Source organism: Chinchilla lanigera, unplaced genomic scaffold (assembly GCF_000276665.1).
Source record: "Chinchilla lanigera isolate Chin_1 unplaced genomic scaffold, ChiLan1.0 scaffold00021, whole genome shotgun sequence".
In the NCBI taxonomy this organism is placed as follows: Eukaryota; Metazoa; Chordata; class Mammalia; order Rodentia; family Chinchillidae; genus Chinchilla; species Chinchilla lanigera.
In genome coordinates, this window is record NW_004955422.1 from 13,206,968 (window position 1) to 13,233,417 (window position 26,450).

The window sequence follows — 26,450 nt, forward strand, 5'->3', positions numbered from 1 at the left end:
CTAATTCTTAAATAAAACCCCAAACATTCTGATTTTGTTGTTTAAAAAATTGTTTTCATTTTAATGATCTGAGTTAGTAACAAACAAATATACAAAATTGTCTTTCACATTTCCATACATTGTATTATGAACCAATTGAAAACTCTGGACTACAAATGCAGGTTTCTTTGTATCCTTAATTTCAATTACTGTCACTTATAAATAAAGGTGATTTGCAAAAACATGCATTTGTGAACACAGATGCCAAAAGTTGTGCGTGCAAGTTAATGGACAACCAATAGTGTACGCTGTTCATTTGTGCAGTGTGTCAAGTGTAACTGACACAAACACAGTTTTCTGGGGTATTTCACTCTATTTGAGAAGCGTTTTTGTGAAACACATGGAAATACAGTTTAAAACAAAAATTGTATTCTACAAATACAATAAAATATCAACTTACACATCTGAAGCAACTTTTGGCAAAGCTGCTTCAATAACCCTGCTGCTGTACTGGTTTTATGAATATATCTTCAGAGCCACAGGCTGGAATATAGCTGCTTTAAAGAAAATAAATACAGGATGTATATTTAGAAGAAAATTAGTTTAAAAATGTGAAGCTTTGAAAATAGTACTAATGCATGAGTTCACCTATATACTTTTATTTTAGAAATTTAAATTTAGAATATTAAAAGTAATCTAAAATTTTTAAAACCATTTTAAAATATGATTTCTTTCCATGTTACCAATGTTTCCTATTTGATAATATAACGGAAAATGGGCAGTTTCTAGTTCAAGTTACCATGATAATGCATAAATCAATATGCGTTTATGATTTCATTAGAGATCAAATAAGTGGAAATTGGGTTATCATGAAAATGAGAAGGACCCATTCTCCAACCACTCATTTGAACTAATAAGCACCAACACAAAATTACTTTTTACATTAAATCATTTCCAGATCTCTATAGGTAAGAAAACCCAATTTTCAAAATGTTTTCTTGGGTTGTGGCAACATGTGCTTTACCTTTTTAATTCTATCTACAACCTAAAGTTATTTCTATATTATAAATTTCAACCCCCCTGGCAAGGAATGGAAATGCTAACCAGCTAGGTATTTACTTAACTTCATACAAAGAGAAGACTCATGTATGGTTGTCATAATACAATGCCACTTTTCTGTAAGGCCCAAGGTTGCTCATTTTCCTGTGCTCTATGGAACACATGAGAGATGACGATACATCTAAACAACAGGATACCCTGCAGGTGCACAGGACTTGGCCTCCCAGATCATGAAAACACTTGTGTCACTGACATGAACACATCTGTAAACAGTTTGAGAGCAACTGCAGTTCGGAAGGAAAGAGACTATTTCCTATGGGAGATGAGATTAAAGACTTATTTTTGTTTTCCATTGGGCTTATACTTGAAGAAAATGTGGCTGTAACTTCATACATCTACTTTAAGATGTTACATAAATGCAAAGTGGCTTTCAAAAATATTTAAACCTGAATCACTGGTTCAGGAAAGTAAGCTGGGGGGTAATGTAAAAATGTATACTTGTAACATGACAACATAGGAGATGTAGTTCCTCACTCTGTGCTTTGGAAATGAAAGAAACCAATTCTGTCCAGAGTCAATACTATCAGAAAAAATATGGCTGCTTCCTACTCTTCTCCACTTGAGAGATGTAATTCTCCTACTGCTGTATTCTCCGCATTTCTCGTATGAGTTAGGCAAAAATCAATCTAATAGTTTACTTTTGTTTTCAAAATAAGTTTTAAAAAACGTTCAGAAAAGGAATGTTTAACTCTCTACAAAAACTTCGATTGCTGAGTACCTTGTCTAATGGCAAGTACAAGTATTAAGGATTATTGCTTTTAATAAGATGACCATCAGAAATAAGTATGTGAGCTTAATTCAAATCCTCAGTTTTACCCAAGGATACAACGTTTTATTCTCAAATCAAGTAACATGTTACTTTCAATTCTCTGCCAGTTTACTGAAGTCTTAAGTGTAAGAATTTGGCCTGTTAACTCAAAAGCAAGACAAAAGAAATATCCACGTAAGCACATCTTATTTGGGCGCTGAGCAGTAACACTGCTCTCTTGATAGGACTTAAGGCACTAAATGGTGGTAAAATAAACAAAAGTATGATGATTAAAATTTTTAGAATCTAAAAAAGGGGATAGTTTAGAATGAACTAGTAAATCTTTTTCACAGACAAATAAGGCATCCTGTTGGCAACACAAATAAAACACAAGGTCATGTTGAACCTAATACATTCACTGTCTCTGCTAAACTACTGGAACTGCACCAGCTATCAAACTTAAGAAAGCTACAATAGCATGTATAAAGGTTGCAAAGGCACCAAAAGGAGAACTCTACCACTTCCAGTTCTAAGTGTTAGGGAAGCTGTGTTTAACACTGCATGTCATCTGACTATTAACTTTATTCTTCACAAATGCATCATGTAATTAGATTTTTGCTTCGAAAAACCCATTAATCAAGTGCTAGTTCAGTAAGAAATTTATGAATTAGGAAATTGCTGCAGTGTCTAACACAGCCTCATTTATAAAGCTAAACTAATTCTAGCACTGAATGTACATTCTGGATAACCCTGGAGCAAATCTGTATGAACAAAGATAAAGGTTACCTCAAGATAGAATTCACAATAGAAATATGACATTAAAACTAAATAGATTTACTAAAACCAGTAAATGTAGTACAGATATAGAGAACAGAATTATAACCACAATATTTTCCTTGTGAAAAATACAACTATTAGTAAAAAAACGTACAACTGAAAAATTTCCAAAGAAAAAAATACAGAATAAATGAAAATACTCTTCCTTGAGACAGGGCATATAGTACGTCACTGTTTTATCACAATATAATTTGACACAAAAAGCACAGAATTGCACCAATTCCATATCCAGTTTCCTGAACATGTCAAAAGGAGTCCATAAAGCAGAATGTGGTTTCCGAATTGTATATTTAAAGTCGATGATATTCTCATACAAGATGTCACAGCACACCAGATCTGTTTACACAATGTACAATAGTTTCTGTTTTGTGGCTAGATTGGAATACAAACATATGCTTTCTGCCACCTCTCTTTCATTCTCGTATTTGGCCAGAGTCTGACGATCAAGTTATTTAGGTGTTATTTCTCTAACCATAAAGGAAAATTGTATTTACTGCATGCTTCATCATTTGCCAAACGGCATTTTTGAAAATAAAACTCAGTTACCCAAGGGTTTACAAAATAGAAAAATTATTCATTAGGATAAAAATGTCACGGGACGAAGGTCCGTTTCTAAGGACTGACTTTCGTGGCAGCACCTCTGTCCTTTAGCAAAGGTCCTGGTAAAAGTTTTGCAATGGAAGAGCACATCTGCAGGACACCACTGCTTGACATCTGATTATCTGTGACCACTCCCTCCGCAATCTCATTAGTGCTATAAAAAGGATGGGATTTGTGTGGAAATGTTAGGAACATTTCTGCTGTACATGATTTAGAAGTTCTCCAAATTTTTCAAACAGGTCCTCCACCCATTTTACATTTTTCATACAAAGTTGAACAATCTCCTCTTGTCCTAAATCTTCATTTTTTTTCTGCACAGAAGAAATCTAAAATAAAAAAATCGTCATATTAGCTTATACTTATCACTATACTTAAGCCCTTCACAAGACTATCCTTTCTACATTTTGAATGAAAAGATTTATATCAATTAATCTATACATACTGATTTTTTACAAATTCTCACTCCTGTAGAATGATGACTGCAGATAAATTTCGATAAGATCTAATCCTACTGTCACTGGCTCCATAGAGGCAGACAAAAAGACTAGGGAAAGTATTTCAAACTTTCTCAAGTCCTTCCAATTATGTTAAAAACCAAATGACAAATATTAGGGTTATTTCTGTTTTCAGAACATTGTAAAAATAGCATATTTTGCATCACCACCTTTGCTTTTTCCTTTGACAGAGGTCAGATTTAAGAAAACCTTTCTAGATCCAACTACTGTGTAACACGTCACATTTAGCCTTGAGCCTGGTTAAATGTAGTAACACTATCCATAACCACTTATTTTGAGGAAATTAATCCTTATATCCCATCCACAAAGAAGTACTGTATCCATATGTAATTACTGAGAAACTTGAAATTTATGATACTTAAAATTATAATTAACAGTGCCTGCCTGGCAAACATGAGGTCCCGAGTTTGATTCCCGGTATAAAAAAATTTATAACTAAATTTTAACTTGCATTTCTCCATCCCGAGGCACAAAACCCCAATTCTCTGTAAGTAAGCAGGATAAGGCTATTCAGTGATAAGACAGCAAGATATCAAAGCAATAAATAAGTTGAATTAAAGCAGGATCATTCTATAAGAGAATAAAATGTCATAAAGCACCATGTACTATGACAAGATAAAGTAAATACTAGCATCTTAAAAACATTGCCATCTACAGCTCAAGAGGTAGTAAGGCATTAAAGAATCTGAGCACAAAACAGCACAGAAATGCAAAACAATAATCTAGTTATTATTTACAGTAGAATAGGACAAAAAAAACCCCCCAAACCCCCACATATATGTATATACACATATTTAACAATTCATTTGAAAGCATTCACAAATCACAGTTTCCTTAAAGTTCACAAAACATAATTTCTTTTTTAAATAAATGAGAAAATTACCTCATCTTTACATATTAGGTAAACGTGGTATTTATAATGATGGAGTGAATGGTACAAAGAATACAGTTGTATCTTCTCTGGATCAACAGCAAACTCCTATAAAAAGAAAAATGTTCATGGAACTTCTGAACTAAGAATACTTTTGGTAAAATACTAGATCAAAAGTCTCATGGCAATCCTGAAAATGACTGGCATGGCTATGTATAAGGTTGCATTAACATGCAAAGAGGCTCACTCATAATATGAGCTCTGATTCTATTTAAAAATCTTCATTCTTTTTCCAAAATGTGTTTTGTTTTGTTTTTCTTTTTGAGACAGGGTCTCGCTTTTCAGTTCAGGCTGGCCCTGAGCTCACTTTGTAGCCCAGGCTGGTCTCGAACTCGCAGTGATCCTCCTGCCTCAGCCTCCTGAGTGCTGGGATTACAGGCATGTGCCACCACGCCTGGCCCTTTCCAAAATGTAAATGTGCACTGCTTCAAAAAAAGTTTTACATTACAGAAAAATTTAAATGAAAAATGAGGTAAGTTGTAAAGGCTTTCTATAATCTTTTGCATTAGAAAGAAGTAAGGCTAGCTAAGTGTGGTGGAATATGCCTGTAATCCTAGCACTCTGAGAGGCTAAGGCAGGAGGATCTTGAGTTTGAGCCCCGTCTGGGCAACTCAGTGAGACTCTATCTCAAAATAAAAAATAAACAAAGGACTGAGGATGTAGCTCAGTGTGGAGGCCCTAGGTTCAAAGTACTACCACCACCAAACAAAAAAAAGGCAAACAGCACGTTATATATTCTTTCATGCTTCTCCCTCAGGTATTTTATATATACAGGTATTTCTACAACTTTATATCCCCAACTTAATTTACCTACTTATTACTTTTCATATATCAGTTCCTTCCCCTTCCCCCAAACATAAATTATATGACAGCAGGGATTTTAACAAGTTTTTAATGTTGTATCACATAATACTTAGACTTGCATTTGGCACACTCAAAGCACTCTCCCCAATTTTTAGTTTGCAAAGAATAAATGAATCTGGGGCTGGGGATTTAGCTCAGCAGCACAGCCCTTGCCTGGCAAGCGCAAGGTCGTGAGTTCGATTCCTGGTACCGGAAAAAAAACATTAAAAAAAAAAGAGAAAAAGAAGAATAAATGAATCTATTTCTTCTTTTCTTTTTGTGGTGCTGGGGATCAATGTAGAGCCTCATGCATACTAGGCAACAACTCTACTGAGCGACATCTCCAGTCCTACCTCTTCAATTTAACAAGTAAACAGTATGCTGGGGATGCAATTCAGTGGTAGAGCACTTGCCTCACATGCATGAAGTACTTGGTTTGATCAACAGAATAATGGGAAAAAAGGTTAAGTAGCATTACATTGTCTTTGTAGCTCTTTAACTTTACACTGGTGGCTCTTACACACAATTTTATAATGGCCAAAGGTATACATTTTGATGCATTTCTGATGTGTTTTTACAGAATACATTTTGGTGTGGAATTATTACAGTACCAAACTGTTTTCTGAAATGGTTTTAACAATTTATATTATGTTTCAAAATGTTGGAAGATATTTCAATGAAAATACAGAAACTATGAAATCAATATTGACTCTATGGAGGGTGTGCTCACTAAACAGGTAATACTTGTTAAGTAGCACAAGTCACCCATTCTACAATGTACACATAATTCAAGACATGTAGTACATAAAATATATTTTGTCAATTAAAATAAATTAAAAACATCTATAATTATATAAACACAACCATGAGATGATTCTGTGAGCACTTACTATATGCTAGATACTCACCGAGTCCCTGTTCCTCAGGCCAGAGCTGCTTGCTCCTACCCCAGTAGACTACTCCGACCCCACACTTACTGCCAAACAGTAAATATCTGCTTGCTTTGATGTTGTAGTATTAATAACTAGAAAGGGTACACTTTCATCAATCACTATATACTTACTTGTGCAGATTTAGTGGTTGTTTTAGAAGTCCTCAGAGTTTTCTTATTATAAGCTTTGCCATTCATTTTGATTTTAGAAATAGCAGATCCTCCACTTTTCGCTTTAGAGTCACGAGTAATTATTGTTAATTCAGGAAAACTTTCCAAAGCATTCTTTGAAACAATGAAGCATAATAATAGTATCAGAAGAAAACTAAAGTGCTTTCAGTGAATCAAAATTTACACATACACACGCACACTACAGGTGGGTGTTACTGATGGGACATGGTAATATACACATATACACATGCGTACACATTTACATGGGTAGAGGTTACACATGGTCACAAATTCTTTGCACCTCCTCCTACCGGATGTGGAATCTATTTATTCCTCCTTGAACCTGAGCCGCCGGTTTTTTTTAAGCAACAGCACTATACTACAGGGACTCCTGAAGAAGGTGGATGGTTCTTAATAATGCCTCTCTGGCTTAAAGGCAGGGCAAGAGGGAGATATGTATGTTTCTTTAGCTCTCTACTACTGAAACCACTGTTAAACCCAGCCAAGTTCTACTACAAAGAATTCATCTCATCTTAGATGAAGATAAGGACAGAGGTCAGAAACAAACATTGTGAGGCTTGTTTCATCACTTCTCTTGATTCTTTTTTTGAAACAGGGTCTCACTATGCAGTTCAGGCTGGCCTTGAACTCACTTTGTAGCCCAGGCTGGCCTCGAACTCACAGTGATCCTCCTTCCTCAGCCTCCTCAGTGCTTTGATTACAGGTGCGCACCACCATGCCTGGCTTTCTCTTGCTTCTTTTGACCAAGCATATAGCACTTTTTTTTTTTTTCCCGGTATCGGGAATCAAACTCAGGACTTTGCACTTGCCAGGCAGGCGCTGTGCTACTGAGCTAAATCCCCAGCCCCAAGCACTTGTGACGTAACATTCTAAAACAGAGCTTGATGAATTTTCTGACCAGAAAGACAAGGTAGCTACCAAAGACAGTTTTGTGATTATGTGGCAGAACAAATTTTATTTTATTTTTTGACAGTTTATATTCATTAGATTTATTTTACCATTTTAAAAAAGTGCTGCCTCTAGGCTATCCTAGCCAGACAGATCAAGCAAAGCCAGTAAACTTTTTGGTATTGCGCTGGGGGTTGAACTCTTGGGGTTTGGCCAGTGAGCTTAGTAAATATCTGGAAAATACGTATCTAAAAGAAGTCCCTTGTCTCCAGACAATCCAGTGCTTCCTTAAAAGAGTATTTCACTTAAAGGTAGATATTAAGTAGAAAACACTGGCCTGGGAGCCAGGAGACCACATTCTTTGGTGCTGGATTTCTTTCCAGCTCTGCCAGTGTATGGCAGTGAAGAATACAAGACCACTAGTGCATTTATTGTCCCTGAACTTCGAACTCAACCCAGAACCTCCATTATCATCTAGTTAGCATGAAGTCAGTATCACCTCCATATGCAGGTTACAGAACAGAAATGTGGGAAAGGCTGTACAAACGTCTAAAACTGTCTCCACCAAGTTTCTCAAGGCAGATATAATCAAGTGACTTTAGATGTGATATTACACTCTGAACAAGAAAACCTGTAAATTTTTTAAATTAAGTAGCATCTACAATAAATTTTGAGTTTAGATTAGGTTTTAGGTAACACTAAAACCAAATTTTTATTGCTAAAATACAGTACTATATATATTTCCATTATATAAAAATTAGTCTTTCCTTGGGCAGGGGGCAAGTTAAAGATACATAAAGGGAATTCTGGTAACTGCTATGAAAGGCTAACTTTAATTTTTGAGAAAATATACAACTTTTTTACTTTTTTTTTTCTCAGCTTTTTACAAAGATTCAAAAGAAAAACATGATTTAGGTTGAGGCAGGAGGATCGCCAAGTTTGAAGCCAGCCTGAAATACTGAAAACTATGTAGCCTTGAACTATACAGTGAGTTCAAGGCTGACCTGAAATATGTAATGAGATCCCCATTAAAAAAAGGAACAACAAAAGACTAGAGAGCCAGGATTTAGCTCAGTGGCACAGCGTCTGCCTGGCAAGTGTGAGGTGAATTGATTTGATTCCCAGTACCAAAAATAAACAAAAACAAAAACTTAAATACAGTAGTTTAAAGGGAGTACTTTTGGAAAACATTTAGACAAAATTTCACAGAATGAATATTAGAAAAATATAAATGACCCAGAAATAAATTTAAACAGTAAATGATTAACATTAAAAAGACAAACTGGCCGGGCTGTGGTGGCGCATGCCTGTAATCCCAGCACTCAGGAGGCTGAGGCAGGAGGAGCATTGTGAGTTTGAGGCCAGCCTGGGCTACAAAGTGAGCTCAAGGCTGGCCTGAACTGAAAAGCGAGACCCTGTCTCAAAAAGATGAAAAAAAAAAAAAAAAAAAAAAAAAAAAAAAAAAAAAAAGCAAGCGAAATAAGACTCATAATTATGGAAAAACAAATTTTTGTTTGAGAAAAATTTTGTGGAAGTGAGAATGACTTGACTTTCATACTTTTTTAATCACATGTAGGACTGTGATCACGATTGAGTTTTGCTGATAAATCATCTAAAGGAAATACCTTGAATGACTGATCCAAATGAAGATTCAGAAGAAGTCTTTTTCGATTATCATTTAGCATGCCATCTATTTTTTTCATATGAGGTAGAAGTAGCTCATCTGAAATATAATGTATTTTAAAAGGATAAATTATCAACAAATACTTGATCAAAATTCAACTCTTTCTCAAAACATTTTTATGTTTTGTTTTTGTTTTTCTCTAGTACCAGGAACCGAACTCATGACCTTGTGCTTGCCAGGCAGGCGCTTTGCCGCTGAGCTAAATCCCCAGCCCCAAAACATTTTTATGTTGAAAGACACTAAATTCACTGGGAAATATAAAATTCTGCCTGCCAACAAATGGACATTAAGCTTTCTGAACAAAGGCTAACTTGAAAATAGGCTTTAACAGCAAATACAAAAAAGAGGTAGTTTAATGTAAGGATATGATGTGCTCTATAAAAGCCCTGGGTTTAAACTAGAACTGATGAATTAGAATATGGTTTTGTTTTGGTAGTATGTATTAGTGACTGAACCCAGGGCCACTCACATGCTAGGCAAATGTGCTACCACTGAGCCCTTGCAGTAGATTTTTTAATGGAACTAGGACCAATGTAAGGCAGCAATACACCTAATTTCTCCAAATCTCATTTACCATCTGAATAGTAACAGTATTACAAAATATAAACTAGTGTAACGGTAACATTTTATGTAAGACACTGAGGATGCCCAAGAGATACTCTTGTTTTTTTTCCTTTGCATTGCTGGGAATTCAACCCAAGGCCTTGAGCATGCTAGGGATATGCCCTTCGGCTAAGCTACATTCCCAGCCTGGGGACAGAGCTAAGTAGCAGTGTGTTTGCCTAGCCTGCCCACGTGTTCAATCCCCAGAACTTAAAAACAATGCAAAACTCGAATGTCAAAAATACATGTGTTATTTTAGGAAAAAAAAAAAAAAAAAAGTGTGACAGAGATTCCTACTCAAAACTGTGCTTCCCTTTTTTCAAGACAGGGTGTGCTTTCTTTTTTGCTTCTCTGAATTTTAAGTTCTAAGGAAGTACTTCCAGAATGTAAGTTAATTAACTGAATTAAATACTATAGGTTATTAAACTATTTCTTCTTTTATCAGCAAGTAATATATGACTTTCTTGAAAACATGTAATTCTCAGAATCTAGGTATAAGTCCACAGTTGAATGAAATTTTACGTATTTTGAACAAATACAAGCATAGTAACCTGGGAAAGAATTATCTCCTTAAATAAAGAAAAAATCCTTAGTGAGGAAACTTTCTATGGTTGCTGCAACATACCTCATAGTTTAATTTTATTTGTTTAATAGTGATTCAATCTATTCAAATACTTCATTCATATGTCACAAAAACAAGTTTGTTTCGTGGTGCTGGCGATGGACACTAGGGCCTGTACATGCTAGCCAAGCACTCTGCCACTGACCACATCCCAGCCCCCTCTGAACACATGTTCAGACATTTGTAAGTAATTTTTAAGAATAACCTTTTAAATTTCTTTCCCCTTATATAAAATGCACAAACATCAGAGAACACTGATAACTAATCTAAAAAAATTCTTCAGAATGCAACCAGAAGTAACTAGTAGAAAGAGACATTTTATGATGCAAGGAATTTGAGAAAGAAAATATTTGACAGCAACCAAAGGAAAACCATTAATTGGTATAATCCAATGCACTTTCCCCCACTCACCCCACACGCATCACCCTATCACCCACCCTATGCTGGGGATCAAACTCAAGACCTTATAGCCTTACATATGCTAGGGAAGTATTCTACCACTGAGCCACACCCTCAACCCCCTATACTGTTTTCTATTAGTTTTTTGGTTTGAGATAGTCTCACTCTGTAGCTCTGGGTGGCCTTGAACTCACTATGTAGCCCAGGCTGGCCTCAAACTCAGCAATCCTCCTGTCTTAGGCTCCTGAGTGCTGGGACTACAGGCATGTGCCAGCTCTCTTGGCCGTATATTGTTTTAATACTGATTAGAAGATAATTTCTCAGCTGGTTGTGGTGGCACATGCCTGTAATTCCAGCACTGAAGAGTCTGAGGCAGGAGGATTGCAAGTTTAAGTCCAGCCTGGGCAATACAGAGAGAAAATCAGTGAGACTTTGTGTCCAAATAAAAAAGGGTTGGGAATGTAGCTCAAGGAGGTGGTTATAAGTTCAATCCCCAAAACTACCACCAAACAAAAACCAAAAACAAACAACAACAAAAAAACCCTCCTAAAAAACCAAAAACAAACAAATAAAGAAGTTCTCTAACCAGGTGTGGTGATGCACACCTGTAATCCCAGCAGTCCTGAGGCTGAGGCAGGAGGATTGTTGTGAGTTCAAGGCCAGCCTGAACTACACAGCTGTACCTTATTTCAAAAACAAAAAACCCTTTTCTCTGCAATTTATCTGTTACTGAAGATACTATTTTACTTCTTATAACACTATTTTACTTCTTATAACACTATAACACTATTGGTCTTTCCAATTATAGGAGAACAGGATATATTAACATATGGACTTTCTATGTAATACATTTAGTAAAATACTAATAAAGATAATATAGATTGTGCAGTTAAATAAATGAATAACTACATAATTACCCCATGAGTAGGAAGCAATAAAAACATATTCAACATAAAGTTGTTCTACTATTCAGACAATGCATGAAAAAAATGGGACCATTTTCTAGAATTAAGATATTATGAACATAACTGAAAAACTATAGGTATATATTACACAAACTACATGTAAAACCACAACAGATCAAATTCTGAAAACAATCTACAAAGTTCTACTTAGCATGCCGTACCATTGCTCTTCTCTAGGGCTTGCATTGTGTCAGGGTCCAGGGCAATGCTAACGAGCAGTTCCATGTAACTCTTAAAGGTTTCCTTCATTGCTCTTGTGTTCAAAAAGCGAGTGACAAAAGGAGCTGGAGGATCAAATTCTGGGACAAAGAAAAGATAAAACATTAAATTTTCTTCTTGAGCATTTAAAATACTTTTCTCTGTAACAGGAGCCAACGAACAGGTGAAAGATTATAAATACAATTTCTTCCAATTCAAAGTTTTCTCATCATCCTTATAAAAACACTTCAAGTGAGACTGGTTTACATTTTATAATTGCTGGAGAGCTTTTCAAACGAACAAGAACAAAAATGGACTACCAGACTTACTAGAAGAGAAGGGGTGGTGGTGGCACGGTGAAGTGTAACCAAGGTTATACACTACATGTTCATATAGCTTCCCTGGCTCCAATGACTGACACCAAGCCAACGTGCGGAAACAAGGTCAGGCAGGAGCCAGTTCCACTCCACAGATGAACAGTTGAGGACCCGTCACGCTGCTCTGGTCTTCACGATTTGTTTCTGTATGTTTATTAGTAAGGGAACCAAAAGCTATGCAATATAGAAGATACAGATTCCTTTTCTTTTTTACTTCCACACTTCAATTACCATAGAATTCTACACTAGGAAACATTAAAACGATTTTTTAATGTAAATAGACTATGCGTAGAGAAAAATTAAATTTAGTGCAAGAACTGCAAGATTAAAAGTCTGCCTCACTTTTGACTTGTTCTGAACCCAAACATATAACCACAGTTTTATCAGGTTCCCTCTAATACTATAAGAGCAGTTCTAAGAGTATGGTCTACGAACCCAATGGAGACAACTGCTCCTCTTTGAGAAGTCTCCCAGGTGGGGCTGGGGATATTGCTCAGTGGTACAAGTGCCTGCCTGGCAAATACGAGGTCCTGAGCTTGATTCCTGGTACCAAAAAAAAAAAAAAGCTCCACATTGGGTGCAAATTATAGAAAGCCCTTCCCAGTCCTAGTCATGGCCCAGGAAGTTTACATTTGCAATCCCATGAAAAGTTATTGGAATTCTAGTGAGTTAATTTCAATCTACCACTTCAGGTACAACACATGGTGAGAATAAAGACACTAAGACATATCTGTAGTTATGGGAACCAAGGGCTCCTGAGTCCAGCCATGATGATGGCCATCTGGAACAAAGGCCTCAACCCAAGGCCAAACCCAGGTTTTATTCATTCATGAAGAAGCGAGTGGCTTGAGGATAAGTGACTGTGAGAACCGTGGGAAGTAGGTGAGTGCCTTGAGCTGGGCTAGGTAGGAGGCCTGAAATCACCTCTGCAAATGCAGAGAGAAGGATATGCAGAAAGAGTAATCTGCGTAACACAATTGAGATAGTAGCTCTGATGTGTAATCTTTCAAGCCCCAGAAGTCATAGCCTTTATCACCAAGGCTCCAGCCCAGCCGACAGTGTGGAGCACTGGCTCCACATCCTGATTCATCCTGGCTCACACGTAGGAACAACGGAGTTGGGTGGGGAGTTGGGGGGGGGACACACCCACCGTTTTCAAAGACTACCATCAGCACCTCAACTGGACCAATATGTATTGGTTAAGGCCAATTGAAAGGATAAGGAAAAGGCGCTAATCAGCTCTGTACGCATCAATACATGGAAATAGGGTCAGACTCAGCGAAAATGGAGACAACTGCTCCTCTTTCGGGAAGAGTCACCCACGTGGTCCTCCATACACCCCTCTCAGTGGTCTCCGATGTCAAGATAATTTTCATCTCAAGTTTCCTTACTGAGATGTTATGTTGATATCTGTGTTGATATTTACAAAAGTAGTAATGGGTAAAACCGCTGTTTCTCTACTTAGCATGAATAAAGGCAGTCACAGGAAACTATACTAGTAGTTATATACTTTGTCAGGTCATTGCCCATATATTTGTAGGGGAAAATAAAACTAGTTTCACTAAAGAATACTCCTTGATGACACAGCAAAAATTATTATTTTCAAAGGGCACATGGTGGTACATATCTGTAATCCTAGCACTTGGAAGGCTGAGGCAGGAGGACTGCTAAAAGAATTCGAGTCCAGCCTGAGCTACACAGCCAGACTCTGTCTCAAAAAAAAAAACCTCCAAAATTACTGTTTTCATTGAATCCATACTCGTCAATGTGTTTTTAATATTCTGTGTGAGAATATAGTATAAACACAGAAAACACTTCATTTTTGTTTGGCTTTCTTTTTTTGAGGCAGTATCTCACTATGTAGTTCAGGCTGGCTTTGAACTCACTATGTAGCCCAGGCTGGCCTCAAACTCATGACAGTTCTCTTGCTTTAGCTTCTTGAGTGCTGGGATTACAGGCCTGCACCACCATGGCTGGCCTAGAAAACACTTCTGATATAAGAATTATGGTAACCACTAGGAAGAGGACACATGCCATTGCCTGAGTTATTCGATAAACTTATTTCCCCCTAAAATACCCTCTGCATTTGAAAGAATGGTGGATATTATGTCTATTTGGATGTGAACATTTGGCAGATATTTTATTTAAAAGTAATGAAGTGAACTTGTCACTTCAAAGAATACAATCAACAATATTCGTTGTCAATGATAAAAGCCAATATTCTAAATAAAAATTGGGATCCAGGAAAACCCGTAACTCCTGTTGTAAGCTGGACAAAAGACTTCTGATAAGATCAGTGGTGGAATGAATGAAATATATTCTAAATATAAAGACCTAAAACTATAAAACTTTCAGAATATAGGGATAAATCTTTATTATCTTGGATTTGACACTGGAGTCTAATAATGATATAAAAAGCACAAGAAACAAAAGAAAAATAGATAAACAGGGACTACAGAATGGAAGGAAATATTTTCAAATCATATCTGATTACTTTAAAATCTACAATATATAAAGAAGCCCTACAACTAAACAACGAAAGGACCAACCACCCATCCTCCAAAGAAGATATTACAGATATCTGATAAGCACCTGGAAAAATGCTCAAAATAATTAGTCAGTAAAACTAAAATGTGATACCACAGTTACTAGGACGGAAATACACACCCTACTGTGTGTACAGAAAAACCTTGGCAGGAATGTAAAATGGTATAACCACTGTGGAATACAATTTTGTGCTTCTTCAGAAAGCTCAACGTTGAATTTCCACATGATTCAGCAAGTCATCTCTCAAGTATATACCCAGAGAACTGAAAAAGGGAATTCAGTTACTTGTATGCCAATGCTCATGACATCAAATTATTTATAATACTTTTAAAAGCTGGAAACAACCTAAGTGTCTATCAAGAGATGAATGGACAGACAAAATGTGGTATAAACATACAATAAAATATTACTTGGCCATAAAAAAGATGGAGTTCTGATACATCTTGCAACATTGGATGAATCTTGGAAATGTTATAAGGCAAAGAAGCCAGATACAAAGGGCCAATCAGTGTATGAGTCACATGTATGGGTAAATTTATAGGCATAAAAAAATATGTTGTGGATTACCAGCAGCAGTCAAAAGGGGAAAATTGAGAGTTACTGCTTAGTTCTGACAGTCTCTGTTTGGGAAGATAAACTTTTGAAAAGAGGTAGTGGTGATATTACACAACAGCATGAATATAATTAATGCTACTGAATTGTATACTTATACTTAAAGACGGTTTTAGAGTGGCAAACTTTATGTGTCATATATATTTGACCCTAACTTTTTTTTTTTGGAGACAGGGTTTCATTTTGTAGTGCAGGCTTGCCTCAAACTTGCAGAGATCCTCCTGCCTTAGCCTCCCTAGTGCTGGGATTACAGGTGTGTGCTACCACACCTGGCATGACTGTAATTTTTTTTTTTTTTTTTTTTTTTTTTTTTGTCTTTTTGAGACAGGGCCTTGCTATGCAGTTCAGGCTGGCCTTGAGCTCACTTAGTAGCCCAGGCTGGTCTCAAACTTCCAACAATCCTCCTGCCTCAGCCTGCTGAGCGCTGGAATTACAGGCATGTGCCACCACACCCGACCCATAATTTTTTAAAGGTGATAGAAATGTACTGGTTTTTGGAAGAGCTATACCACTGAGCTAACCAATATTTTCACATGATCAATGAATGATGTATGGGTGAAAGATACACCCAGAGGGCGAGGAAAACAACAGATTTTAATGTACCTGCATGGAACTTTCAAAAAACTATCACTTTTCAAGTTTTGAGCATCAAATAAAAATATCTGTAATTATCAGAACAGGCAACTAAAATTTTCTTCCCCTCCCCAACTATATACCTATGTGATGGTGAATGTTCATTTATTTTAATCAGAATAACATATAACTGAATGATGAAGCAGATAAAAAACCGTATTTATCTCAAACTGGGCATGGTGGTACACACCTATAATCCCAGCACTCGAGAGGCTGAGGCAGGAGGATTGCTATGAGTTCAAGGCCAGCCTGCACTACACAGCAAGATCCTGTCTCAGAAAAGAACCAAAAACAAAAGAGTATTTATCTCAATAAATACTATTAGTTTTTAAAAAAATACTTTTAGAGTTTTTATGTTAATAAGTAGAAATCTGTTAATTTTAAGTATTTTAAAAATTTTGTTTTATTTGCAATTTAATAAATACCTACAAGTTTAGTCCACATAAATAAAGTATTTGGAATCCTCAATAAGTTGGAAGATTATAAAGATGTCCTGAAACAGAGTTTTAAAACTGCCAGCATATAAATCTATTATTATCAATATTTGCCTTTTTTTTGGACAGCGCTGGGAATCAAACTCAAGGCCTCGAATATGCTAGGGAAGGGCTCTACTACTGAGCCTTACCTTATTTTATTTTGAGACAGGGTCTCACTAAGTTGCCCGGGTTGGCCTCAAACTTGAGATCCTCCCGCCTCAGCCTCAGGAGGTAGGATTACAGGTGTGCCCCACAATGAAGGGCAATCACTTGCATTCTTAAAACCACTACAGATGACTCCTTCACTATTTAGTGACACCTAGTGGTCACTCCAGTTACCAGTGGAAGAAAATGTGATCTTTCTTACCTGAGGAGACAGAGTAACAGCTAATTCAGAAACAAAACTCCTCTATTCAAAGCAGTAGGTAGGACTGCTAGCTGCAAAAATTACATACAGCTGGTTATGGTGGTGCACACCTGTAATCCCAGCACTCGGAAGGCTGAAGCAGAAAGATCTCCAGAAGTTCAAGGCCAGCCTGGGCTACACAGTTAAGTCCAAGGCCATTCTGAAATACACTGTTACAAAAAGCTATTTATAAATGGTTATTTAGAAGTGTACAAATGAGAATTTATAAGGCAAACCAGTGTTTTGAGCATCCACTAAAAGCATTATAATGATGGAGGCCACTATTCGAAGCAACCCCAAGCAGGACTTAAATTAGTCAATTGGCTTTCCATGTTCACTTGTGAATCTGTCCAAGACCTAGGCTCCTTGTCTGGAAATGGACAGTGGACTCATAGTGAACCTCCGTGAGTCATTAATCCTCACTAAAGCCTGTAATGGTGAATGAAGCCAGAATACCTCAGAGGATAAGGCAAGATCACAGACAAGGACACCTGCATCTGATCTCAACTAGATAAAAACTACAGCCTCAGGCATCTCACTCCTGGGTGGATTAACTTAATCCTTATTAAGGATTAATTTAATACCTTACTTGGAGAAGTCCTTGAGTGATTTCACCCTTGTTAAATACTCCCCTCCCTTCTGATAACCAAATAAATACAGGCCACCCAGAGAAGGTCTTGGTCTCAGCCCTGAGAGAATCTCGAATTCTATGTGAGGGCTTTGATCCTCCTGGAGCCCTGAAATCATTCCATTTGCCTCTACTCGTTCAGGAGACTGTGGGCCTGATCAGCCCACATAAAAGCTATTATTAACCTGCTATTATATGGCTTTTGCTTTGTTTTTTTTTTTTTTTTGTTTTTGTTTTTTGGTTTTTCTCCGGTACCGGGAACTGAACTCACGACCTTGTGCTTGCCAGGCAGGCGCTTTGCCGCTGAGCTAAATCCCCAGCCCCGGCTTTTGCTTTGTTGAGACAGTGTTTGCCTATGTAGTTCAAACTGGACTTAATCTCCTGGCAAGCCTCCCAAATGCTAGGATTATAGATGTGTGCCACCAGGTACAGATATACTAACAGTACATTTAAAGTAGACTTTAGCAATGAAACATTTTTTATTATGATTCTAGTTCTAGTAACATAATCTCTAAGATCATCTCTCAACCAGTAATACTGTAATTCGGAAACTGTCCTGGATATCAACCTCAACTGTATCCTTAACAATTATCATAGAAGATAGAATAAAGATTGGATACTTAACTTTTCAAATCTGTCCTCTCTTTATCTCTGTGCTCCAACCTGGGTTCAGATGCAAAATATGCTAAAAAACTATGTTTTAAATATTTAGGTTTTGATGGCAGTATGGGCTCAGTAGCAACTACTCAAATCTGCCACTGTAGTGGGAAGGCCCTGTGTGGAAATACGTGAATTTCCCAAAAGTTACCTGGGGAGCTGTATTTCAAAAAAACTATAGATACTCCTTGTTTAACGACTTATTTCATGACTGTTTAGACTTACGACTGAGGCCTGAGGCCACGGATATAGCTCAGTGGCACAACGCATGCCTGGCAAGCTCAAGGTCATGAGATCGATTCCCAGTACCAAAAAAAGAAGACTGAGTCGTGCTCCTTGGACTTAGACCATCTCCTTTTTTTGCACATTCTTGTGTATCTTGCTTATAGAACCTCAATGTCTTTTGGTTGTACAGTACACTTTTATTTACACAGTACAATTTTATTTTGTTATACATTACAGTACTGCATGTACAAGTTATGCAAATAAAAGCAAGGAAAAGTTGGAGTTTCCTCGGACCATTTCTCTGTTCTGAATACTGTAATGTATGTACTATACACAATTCCTCATTTAGCGACCGACTTACTTAACAACCTAGTTGTTAAACAAGAAATACCTGTATTTATAAAAACAGGCTGAAAGCCAGGTCTGGTAGACCACAGTTTGCCACACTCTGCCCTCAAATACTAAATTGCTTGAAATTTCTTGCATACATCAACAAGAACGTTGATGATTAATGGAATATGTGCTGTAGATTCTTGTATCCTTCATTACCTTAGTTTCAGTATCGAATATGGTGTAAGTATCAACAGGTATCACCTACATAAGTCTTGTTTAGGATCTACTACACTTTGCAAGGATGGAAAGGGGTTCCAAGGTCAGTAAGTTTGATAACTGCTGATATATTTCATTTCAACTTTTCTAATCAGAAAGAAGGAAAGGCAGAAGGAAGGCACCTACCTTTGTCATGAGCACATGTAGGCTAGCGGCAGACACACAATAGTATGCATCGTATATATCAGGTATATACAGTACCATATATATTACTATACTGTATTAATTATACTTTGAACTGCTGTTTCCTAGGTTTGTTTATTCTTTTCTTCTGGCATAAACCAGGACTCCTAAGTTTAGAACTAGCAAATTCTAAGTAGTCATTTGATCTAACCCTCATCCTATCCACCAAAGCAACTGGCATTAAACAGCTAGAACCAACAAAGCCAAATTCTGCCTTTTCTGTTTTACTGCATGTATGGATGAACGGTGCTTCATCCATAAGCAGAACTTACTAGACAGATAAATCCCCTAAAATATATATATAGAATTTACATAGTCAGCACCAGCCTCTCCTCCCCATTCACGCAGACCAATTCATTTCATGGAGAACTCACCCTCATCTTCAGTACTACTAGAATGGATCTCAGGAGATGAGTCAGACTGGGATGATGAAAATTCTTCTTTCCATTTCTTCCGCTTTTTTGGTGGCGGCTCAGCCTTTATTTTTAGCTGTTTAACTTTGGGTTTCATGGAAGGGGCTTTCGTAGTTGTAGCTTTTGATGTTGGAGGATCTGAAGTTTTATTGCTAGTACTTGGCTTGGCCTGAACAGATCTGCAATGTTCCAAACAAGGTTTCATTAACATGTTTAAAGCTTTGCGCAAGGGGCTGGGAATTTAGCTCAGCGGCACAGCGCCTGCCTGGCAAGCGCGATGTCATGAGTTCAATCCCTGGTACGGCGGGGAAAAAAAAGCGTTGAGCAGTGGCAGTATTGTAGTCAATGAGGTTTATCTGAAGCAAGAGTATTGCTAAATGAAACACATTTAAATCTTACAAAACTAAATTAGAAAAAAAAAGAATCACAAAAGATTATTTAAATGCCCTTGTGGGGGCTGGGGATTTAGCTCAGCGGCAAAAGCGCCTGCCTGGCAAGCGCAAGGTCGTGAGTTCGGTTCCTGGTACTGGAGAAAAACCAAAAAAAAAAAAAAAAAAAATGCCCTTGTGAATACCTCTAAAATAAAACCCATATATACATACACACACAAAATTTTCCTGAAATTCATTCTTTGACTACTGGCATTCAGTATTTTTATTAAGAGACCTTTTTTTTTTTTTTTTGGTCTTTTTGAGACAGGGTCTCGCTATGCAGTTCAGGCTGGCCTTGAGCTCACTTTGTAGCCCAGGTTAGTCTCGAACTTGCAAAGATCCTTCTGTCTCAGCCTCCCAAGTGCTGGGATTACAAGCATGCGCCACCATGCCCGGCTTATTAAGAGACTATTAATTCTATCCCTACTTCATGGACTTTATCGTCCCCTTCCTTTACCGACTCTTTTCCCAGAATATAAAGTTATGTAACAGATGATCAGTGGGTTTAGGGAAATAATGCTCCATAAATTTTTGATAGCCAACTCTACCTCTGACCTTTCGAAACTGATAGGCTCTGTTGGTACCATGTTTTAATGCAGAAACCCCCACATATCTGTACAAAAGCCTCCAAAGATTTGCCCTGTGTGGCTCTAGAGATTTGAGTGGATAAAATGCCATCAAAAATTAGGCGAGCTGCTTCCAATAGGTAGAAATCTTAATTAAACAAGACCTGTTGAGGACTGTGAGAATATCTGGGTCCCCCCTCCCCCAAAGGGTTCAGGTCAGTGACCATCCAGCTTTGTACTGATGGTATCTGATCCAATCGCTGATCTATTACAATGATTGTTCTGTAGATCATGCTAAGAATGCACAGGTCTCACAGCTTTTTCTCAAAAATTACCTAATAAACTTCATAGTCATTATTATTTTCATTAAGTAAATGAAAAGAGGGCTTTTAGAAGTCTCTTTTTGTGTTACAAAGAGCTACACTCTAATCTTTTCACTCTAAATTCAGCTTTTTAAAAATTATACTATGCTGACACCAAAAGGACTCAGGCAAAGAAAAGGTGCCTCTCCCACCACACAAAGTCATGAGGTTTACAGTGTTTTAAGAGGAATCACTTATTATAATAGCCACTGACTTCTCAAAATTATATATAATGCAAAAACTAATGTCTCTTCAATTGACATAATCTTTTTTATGACCCTGCCAAAAATAAGCCAATAAATATATCATTATATTACATAATAAATACCTGATAGTTTGTGAAGGCTTATTTCTTGGCTTTTTGGAACATACTCTAACATATTCTTTTTTATTTGCATTTTCAATGAACTTCGCATATATCCTTTTGTATTTGTTCTTGGCATCTCCAAAATATCCTAGATACTAAAGAAAAAAACACCTAAATCACACAGTTGTAAAGCCTACATACAAATGTTACTTTGTCATCCTTTTCGTTTTCCAAAATGCAGCTGTGGCTGGGCCGGTCTCAGCATGAATAAAAATGACCCCTGGATCACCTCTGACTGCAAGCCGGCCCGCACTAGCTACACAGGAGCAGTCTCACTTGGCAGATGCTCATTTACGCAAAGCTACAGAACAGCTATGTAAGTACAACTTCCGTCGCTCTTCTGGTAAGTCAGAATATTGGACCGGTAGAAGAATCAATGTAAGAGCCTTTGAACCCACGTGAAATCTTCGAACTAACACTAGTCACTTTTGTTTGTTTTTGGGTTGAGACAAGGTCTCCATATGCAGTTCAGGCGGTCCTTGAACTCACTATGTAGCCCGGGCTGGCCTTCAACTTGCCGTGATCCTCCTGCCTCAGCCTCAAGTGCTGGGATTACAGGTATGTGCCACCATACCCAGCTAAATTACGTTTCTTTTTTTTTTTAAATTGTCAAGCAACCTAAGTCATAGCTGGGAATTTTTTAAAAATTATTTTTGTATTTATTTTTAAATCACATTACCAGAGTGTCATATACTATTCAGTTCAAAATTTATGTCACTTTATGTCAGAAATAATATAAAATGTATCTAAATCGATATCATTCTTTATTTTCCCCAGGATCATCATCAAGATTCTGGAAGGTTAACAGAAACAAGCATTACTCACACTATTTGTAGCTGCAAATTCTCTTTGTCCATCTCGAATTTCAGGAACAAATTTCTGTAATAAAGCCTTCTGTACTTTCCAAATAGCTGGGGGTTCTATTCCTGTTTTCAGAGCCTCCTGTAATTAGCAAAATTAAATATACTTGTAGGTAGTATCAACATATTCTTTATTTACAGAGTACCTTAGATCTAAAAGAAATCTTAAAGACAGTCCTAGCTCAAACTTTTATTTCTTATCTTTAGCTGAGTTTTTATAATAATTCTCCTTCCTTGAGGTGTTAAGGATCAAACTCAGGGCCTCCACCTGCTAGTTAAGCACTCCACCACTCAGCCAAGTCTCTGGCCCTTAGCAAGAGTTATTCTAAGTTGGTTTAGTTATTCAGTCTCTGCTTAGATTCTTCCTGAAATAGACTAACAGAAGGGAAGCTCATTATCTACTTGCATAGTTGAAACTATTGGAAAGTCCTCTGCTACTGGTATCATCATATATTATTCATGCAATTTTGTAAGAGTACGTACGTAACTGAAAAAGACCAGAAACTACTAAGCAACGTATCAGCAGTTAACTGTGAATGGAAGGAATATAAATAATTTAAGTGTTATGTGCATCCTAATGCCCACTCCTCTCTGCCTAAATTTAAACACACACATACTCAACAGACTCACACTCACATGCATACACATACAGACAAAAGCAAAAGCAAAAGTAAACAAAAACCCAAAGATGTATTATTTTAAACACAGCTAAAACAATCAGTCCCTTCCTTTCTTCCAGCAGGGTCTTGCTGTGTAGTTCAGGCTGGCCTCGAACTCATGCCAATCTTCCTGCCTCAACCTCCTGAGCGCTGGGATTACAGGTGTGTGCTATCACACCTGGTTTTCATTTTTATTATTCTATTAATGGCTCTATAATTTGAAATTATAAAATTAAATCCAGTTATACTTTTACTCTTTTTATTTTTCTTTTAAATTATATAAATAAACATTTTCTCCAAACTTATAAGAGTTGGGAGTCTTGAAAAAAATTTAACATTTCAAATCTGCTGTAACTATTAGTAGTGAATGTAACCAATTAATAAGTACATAAAACCAAGATAAAGCTAAAATTATTTTCAGTGATATCCTTTTTCAAAATACCTGATCAAACACGGTAAGTTAGAGTAAGTGAAAACAACTGTGAGATAGTCATGCTACTGATGTCATCATGAAGACTACCTTAAGACAGTCCAACTCAACTATGACCTTTGTAGCTGTAAACATTCACATCACCTTAAAAGTCTCTATGTCTTCTATCTTTATCACAAATTCGTCACGTTCTCTGTATTGGCCTTCTCCTCCGCTTTCTGTGTTTTCCTCATCTGTAAAACCTTCTATGGCAACAGTGTCCTGTCCTTTTGCCAACTGGTCTGAAGGAAGACTATCAAGCTCGATGGGTTTTGGGGGATCTGTAGCATTTGTATTTTTCAGGCTGTTTACTGTGGAGGAAGTAGAGTGGAGAGGTTCTTGCTTAGCTGCACACACAGTGGTGGAAGAAGCTGTAGCAGTACCAGTGGTATTGGCAGATGGGCTAGGAGTTGCCACCTGTAGAGCTTCTGAAACTAAATCAAGCGAATGCACATCAGTAATGCAAATATTTAAACATTTTCATATTTTGAGTTAAATCTGAGCAGTTTAAAAAGAAAAACTTGACTATTTTTACAATCAATTGGTTCAGTCAGTCAAAACCACAGGAAGAAATTGAAGAATGGCTGTTAATTTCTAAGAATCACAGATGTGAAAATTGAATCTGGATAAGATTGCAGTGCAAACCTGCATCTATGTACCTATGCTTCCTCCCAACTTCACTTTAAGGAGAACAAAGATACATTTAGAAGAACTGAGACACACAAAAGCCACAGAAGATAAGGAAAGGCCAGTTAACCAAAGCTGTAAGGAACTCTTAGAAGATGAAAGGCCAAAACATCCCCCACCAATACTCTGAAACAGCTCTAGAAACTACTGAAACAGAAAGGATTATAAAGTAATCCTGTGTAAACTCACAGGTCAATGAAGAAAATAACTTAGATGAAATGAAAAAATTCCTAGAAAGACAAACTAGACAGAACTCAGGAAAAAATGAAAAATCTAAATAGACTAATATCAAATAAAGAAAACAGAAATAATTTTAAAGCATCTCAAAAAGAAAAGCAGAGGCCTAAATGACTTTACTGGTGAATTCTACCAACAGTTAAATAATTAACATCAATTAACATAAACCCCAAAAGAGAGGGGAAAAAATACAGGAAGAAACACATCTCAACTCATTCTATAAGGCTAGTATTGTTCTAATACCAAAACCATACAAAAATAGTGGGAAAACTATAGCACAAAATCCATTAGCATATAAACATGGAAGTTCCCCACAAAACACAAGCAACCTGCCAATATATAAAACAAATCATGTAGCAACTGGGGGTGTATTGCAGAGCTAAAGTGCATGCCTAGCATGCAGAAGACCCTAGTTTCAATCTTCATCACTTAAAAAAAAAAAACCACATAATTTCAAGTGAGATGGCTTTATCCTAGAAATGTAAAGTTAGTTCTTTTCATGATAAAAAGAAGTAACAGTCGAGTGTGGTGGTGCATAGCTGTTATCTCAGCACTCTCCTGGCTGAGGCAGGAGGATCATTGTAAGTTTGAGGCCAGCCTGGGCTACATAATGAGTTTGAGGCCAGTCTGAACTATATAGCAAGAATTTGTCTCAAAAAACCAAAAACCAAACAAACAACAACAAAATCAACAACCTAAAAACAGAAGAGAATTTCCTCAAGTTGACAGAGGATATCTAGAGAAAACCCACAGCTAACATCATACCTAATGGAGAAAAACTAGGGGCTGGGGATTTAGCTCAGCGGCACAGCACCTGCCCGGCAAGCGCAAGGTCGTGAGTCCAATTCCTGGTACCGGAAAAAAAAAAAAAAAAAACTAATGGAGAAAAACTAGATGCTTTTCCCTAAGAAGGATATCAAAAGTAAAATCACCCTAATCCACAAATGACATGATCTTTTACATAGAAAATCCTACAATTTCTAAAAAATTACTGGAACTAGTAAATGAGTTCGGCAAAGTTACAGAATACAAGACTATTACTTTAAAAAATCAAATGTACTTCTATACACTTGTGATGAACAATCCATAAGGAAATTAGAAATATAGCTTCATTTACAATAACATGGAAACCAATAAAATATTTAGAAATAAATTTAAAGAAGTGTAAAAGCACACTGTAAAAGCTACAAAACATTGTTCAGGGAAATTTAAAAAGGTCTGTAACTAGAAAAACAGGCCATATTCACAAATCAGAAAACTTAACACTATCGAGAGGCAATACTCCACAAATTGACCAACGATTCAACCCAAGAAAATTTCCAGCTCACGCCCCCCAATTGGCACACACCCTAAAATCCATATGGAAATGAGAAAAAGAATAGCTGAACCCATCTTGAAAACAGAAGAAAAAGGCAGACGATTCACATTGCCCAATTTCAAAACTCACTATAAAGCTACTGTAAGTAGCTCATAGTATAGTCATAGACTAAAAGAATAGAAAGCCCCTCTGTAATCCTCATCATTTTATTAATAATAAAATTATCTTCAACAAAGTGCCAAAATTATTAAGTGGGGAAAGAATAGTCTTTCCAGCAAATGATGGTGGAAGAGTTGATAGCTACTTATGACAAAATGAAGTTGGAACTCTACTTCACACTATATACTAAATTAACCAAAAGCAGATCATAGACTTAAATGTAACAGCTACAATTATAAAATTCTTAGAGGAAACACAGGTATAAATCTTTCTGATCCTGGGTTAGGGTTACGGTTTTAGATATGCCATCAAAAGCACACAAAAGAAAAATAAACAATTTCATTAAAAAGTAGAACTTCTCTGTTATAACTGATAATGAAGGTAAAAAGATAAGCTAGAGAATGGGAAATGATGTTTTGAAATTATACACTTACCTGAGATTTGTATCCAGAATATATATAAAACATACACCTTAAAAATAAAGACAATTTTCAAAATGAACAAATGATCTGAAT

At 36.8% G+C, this 26,450-nt stretch overlaps 1 protein-coding gene across 1 annotated transcript in view; it reads right to left on the minus strand.

Annotated features, from left to right (window-relative positions):
• Positions 1-32: 32 nt before the first annotated feature.
• Qser1 (glutamine and serine rich 1) overlaps positions 33-26,450 on the minus strand; it is a gene marked incomplete at its 5' end in the record, with an annotated part of 80,586 nt that continues 54,168 nt past the window's right edge. Inside the window, 9 exon segments of the mRNA XM_005384170.2 lie at positions 33-3,609; positions 4,682-4,777; positions 6,636-6,788; positions 9,209-9,306; positions 12,018-12,155; positions 19,782-19,999; positions 21,508-21,641; positions 22,372-22,488; positions 23,640-23,968. Coding sequence (XP_005384227.1) covers positions 3,469-3,609; positions 4,682-4,777; positions 6,636-6,788; positions 9,209-9,306; positions 12,018-12,155; positions 19,782-19,999; positions 21,508-21,641; positions 22,372-22,488; positions 23,640-23,968 — 1,424 coding nt within the window. The 3' untranslated portion in view covers positions 33-3,468.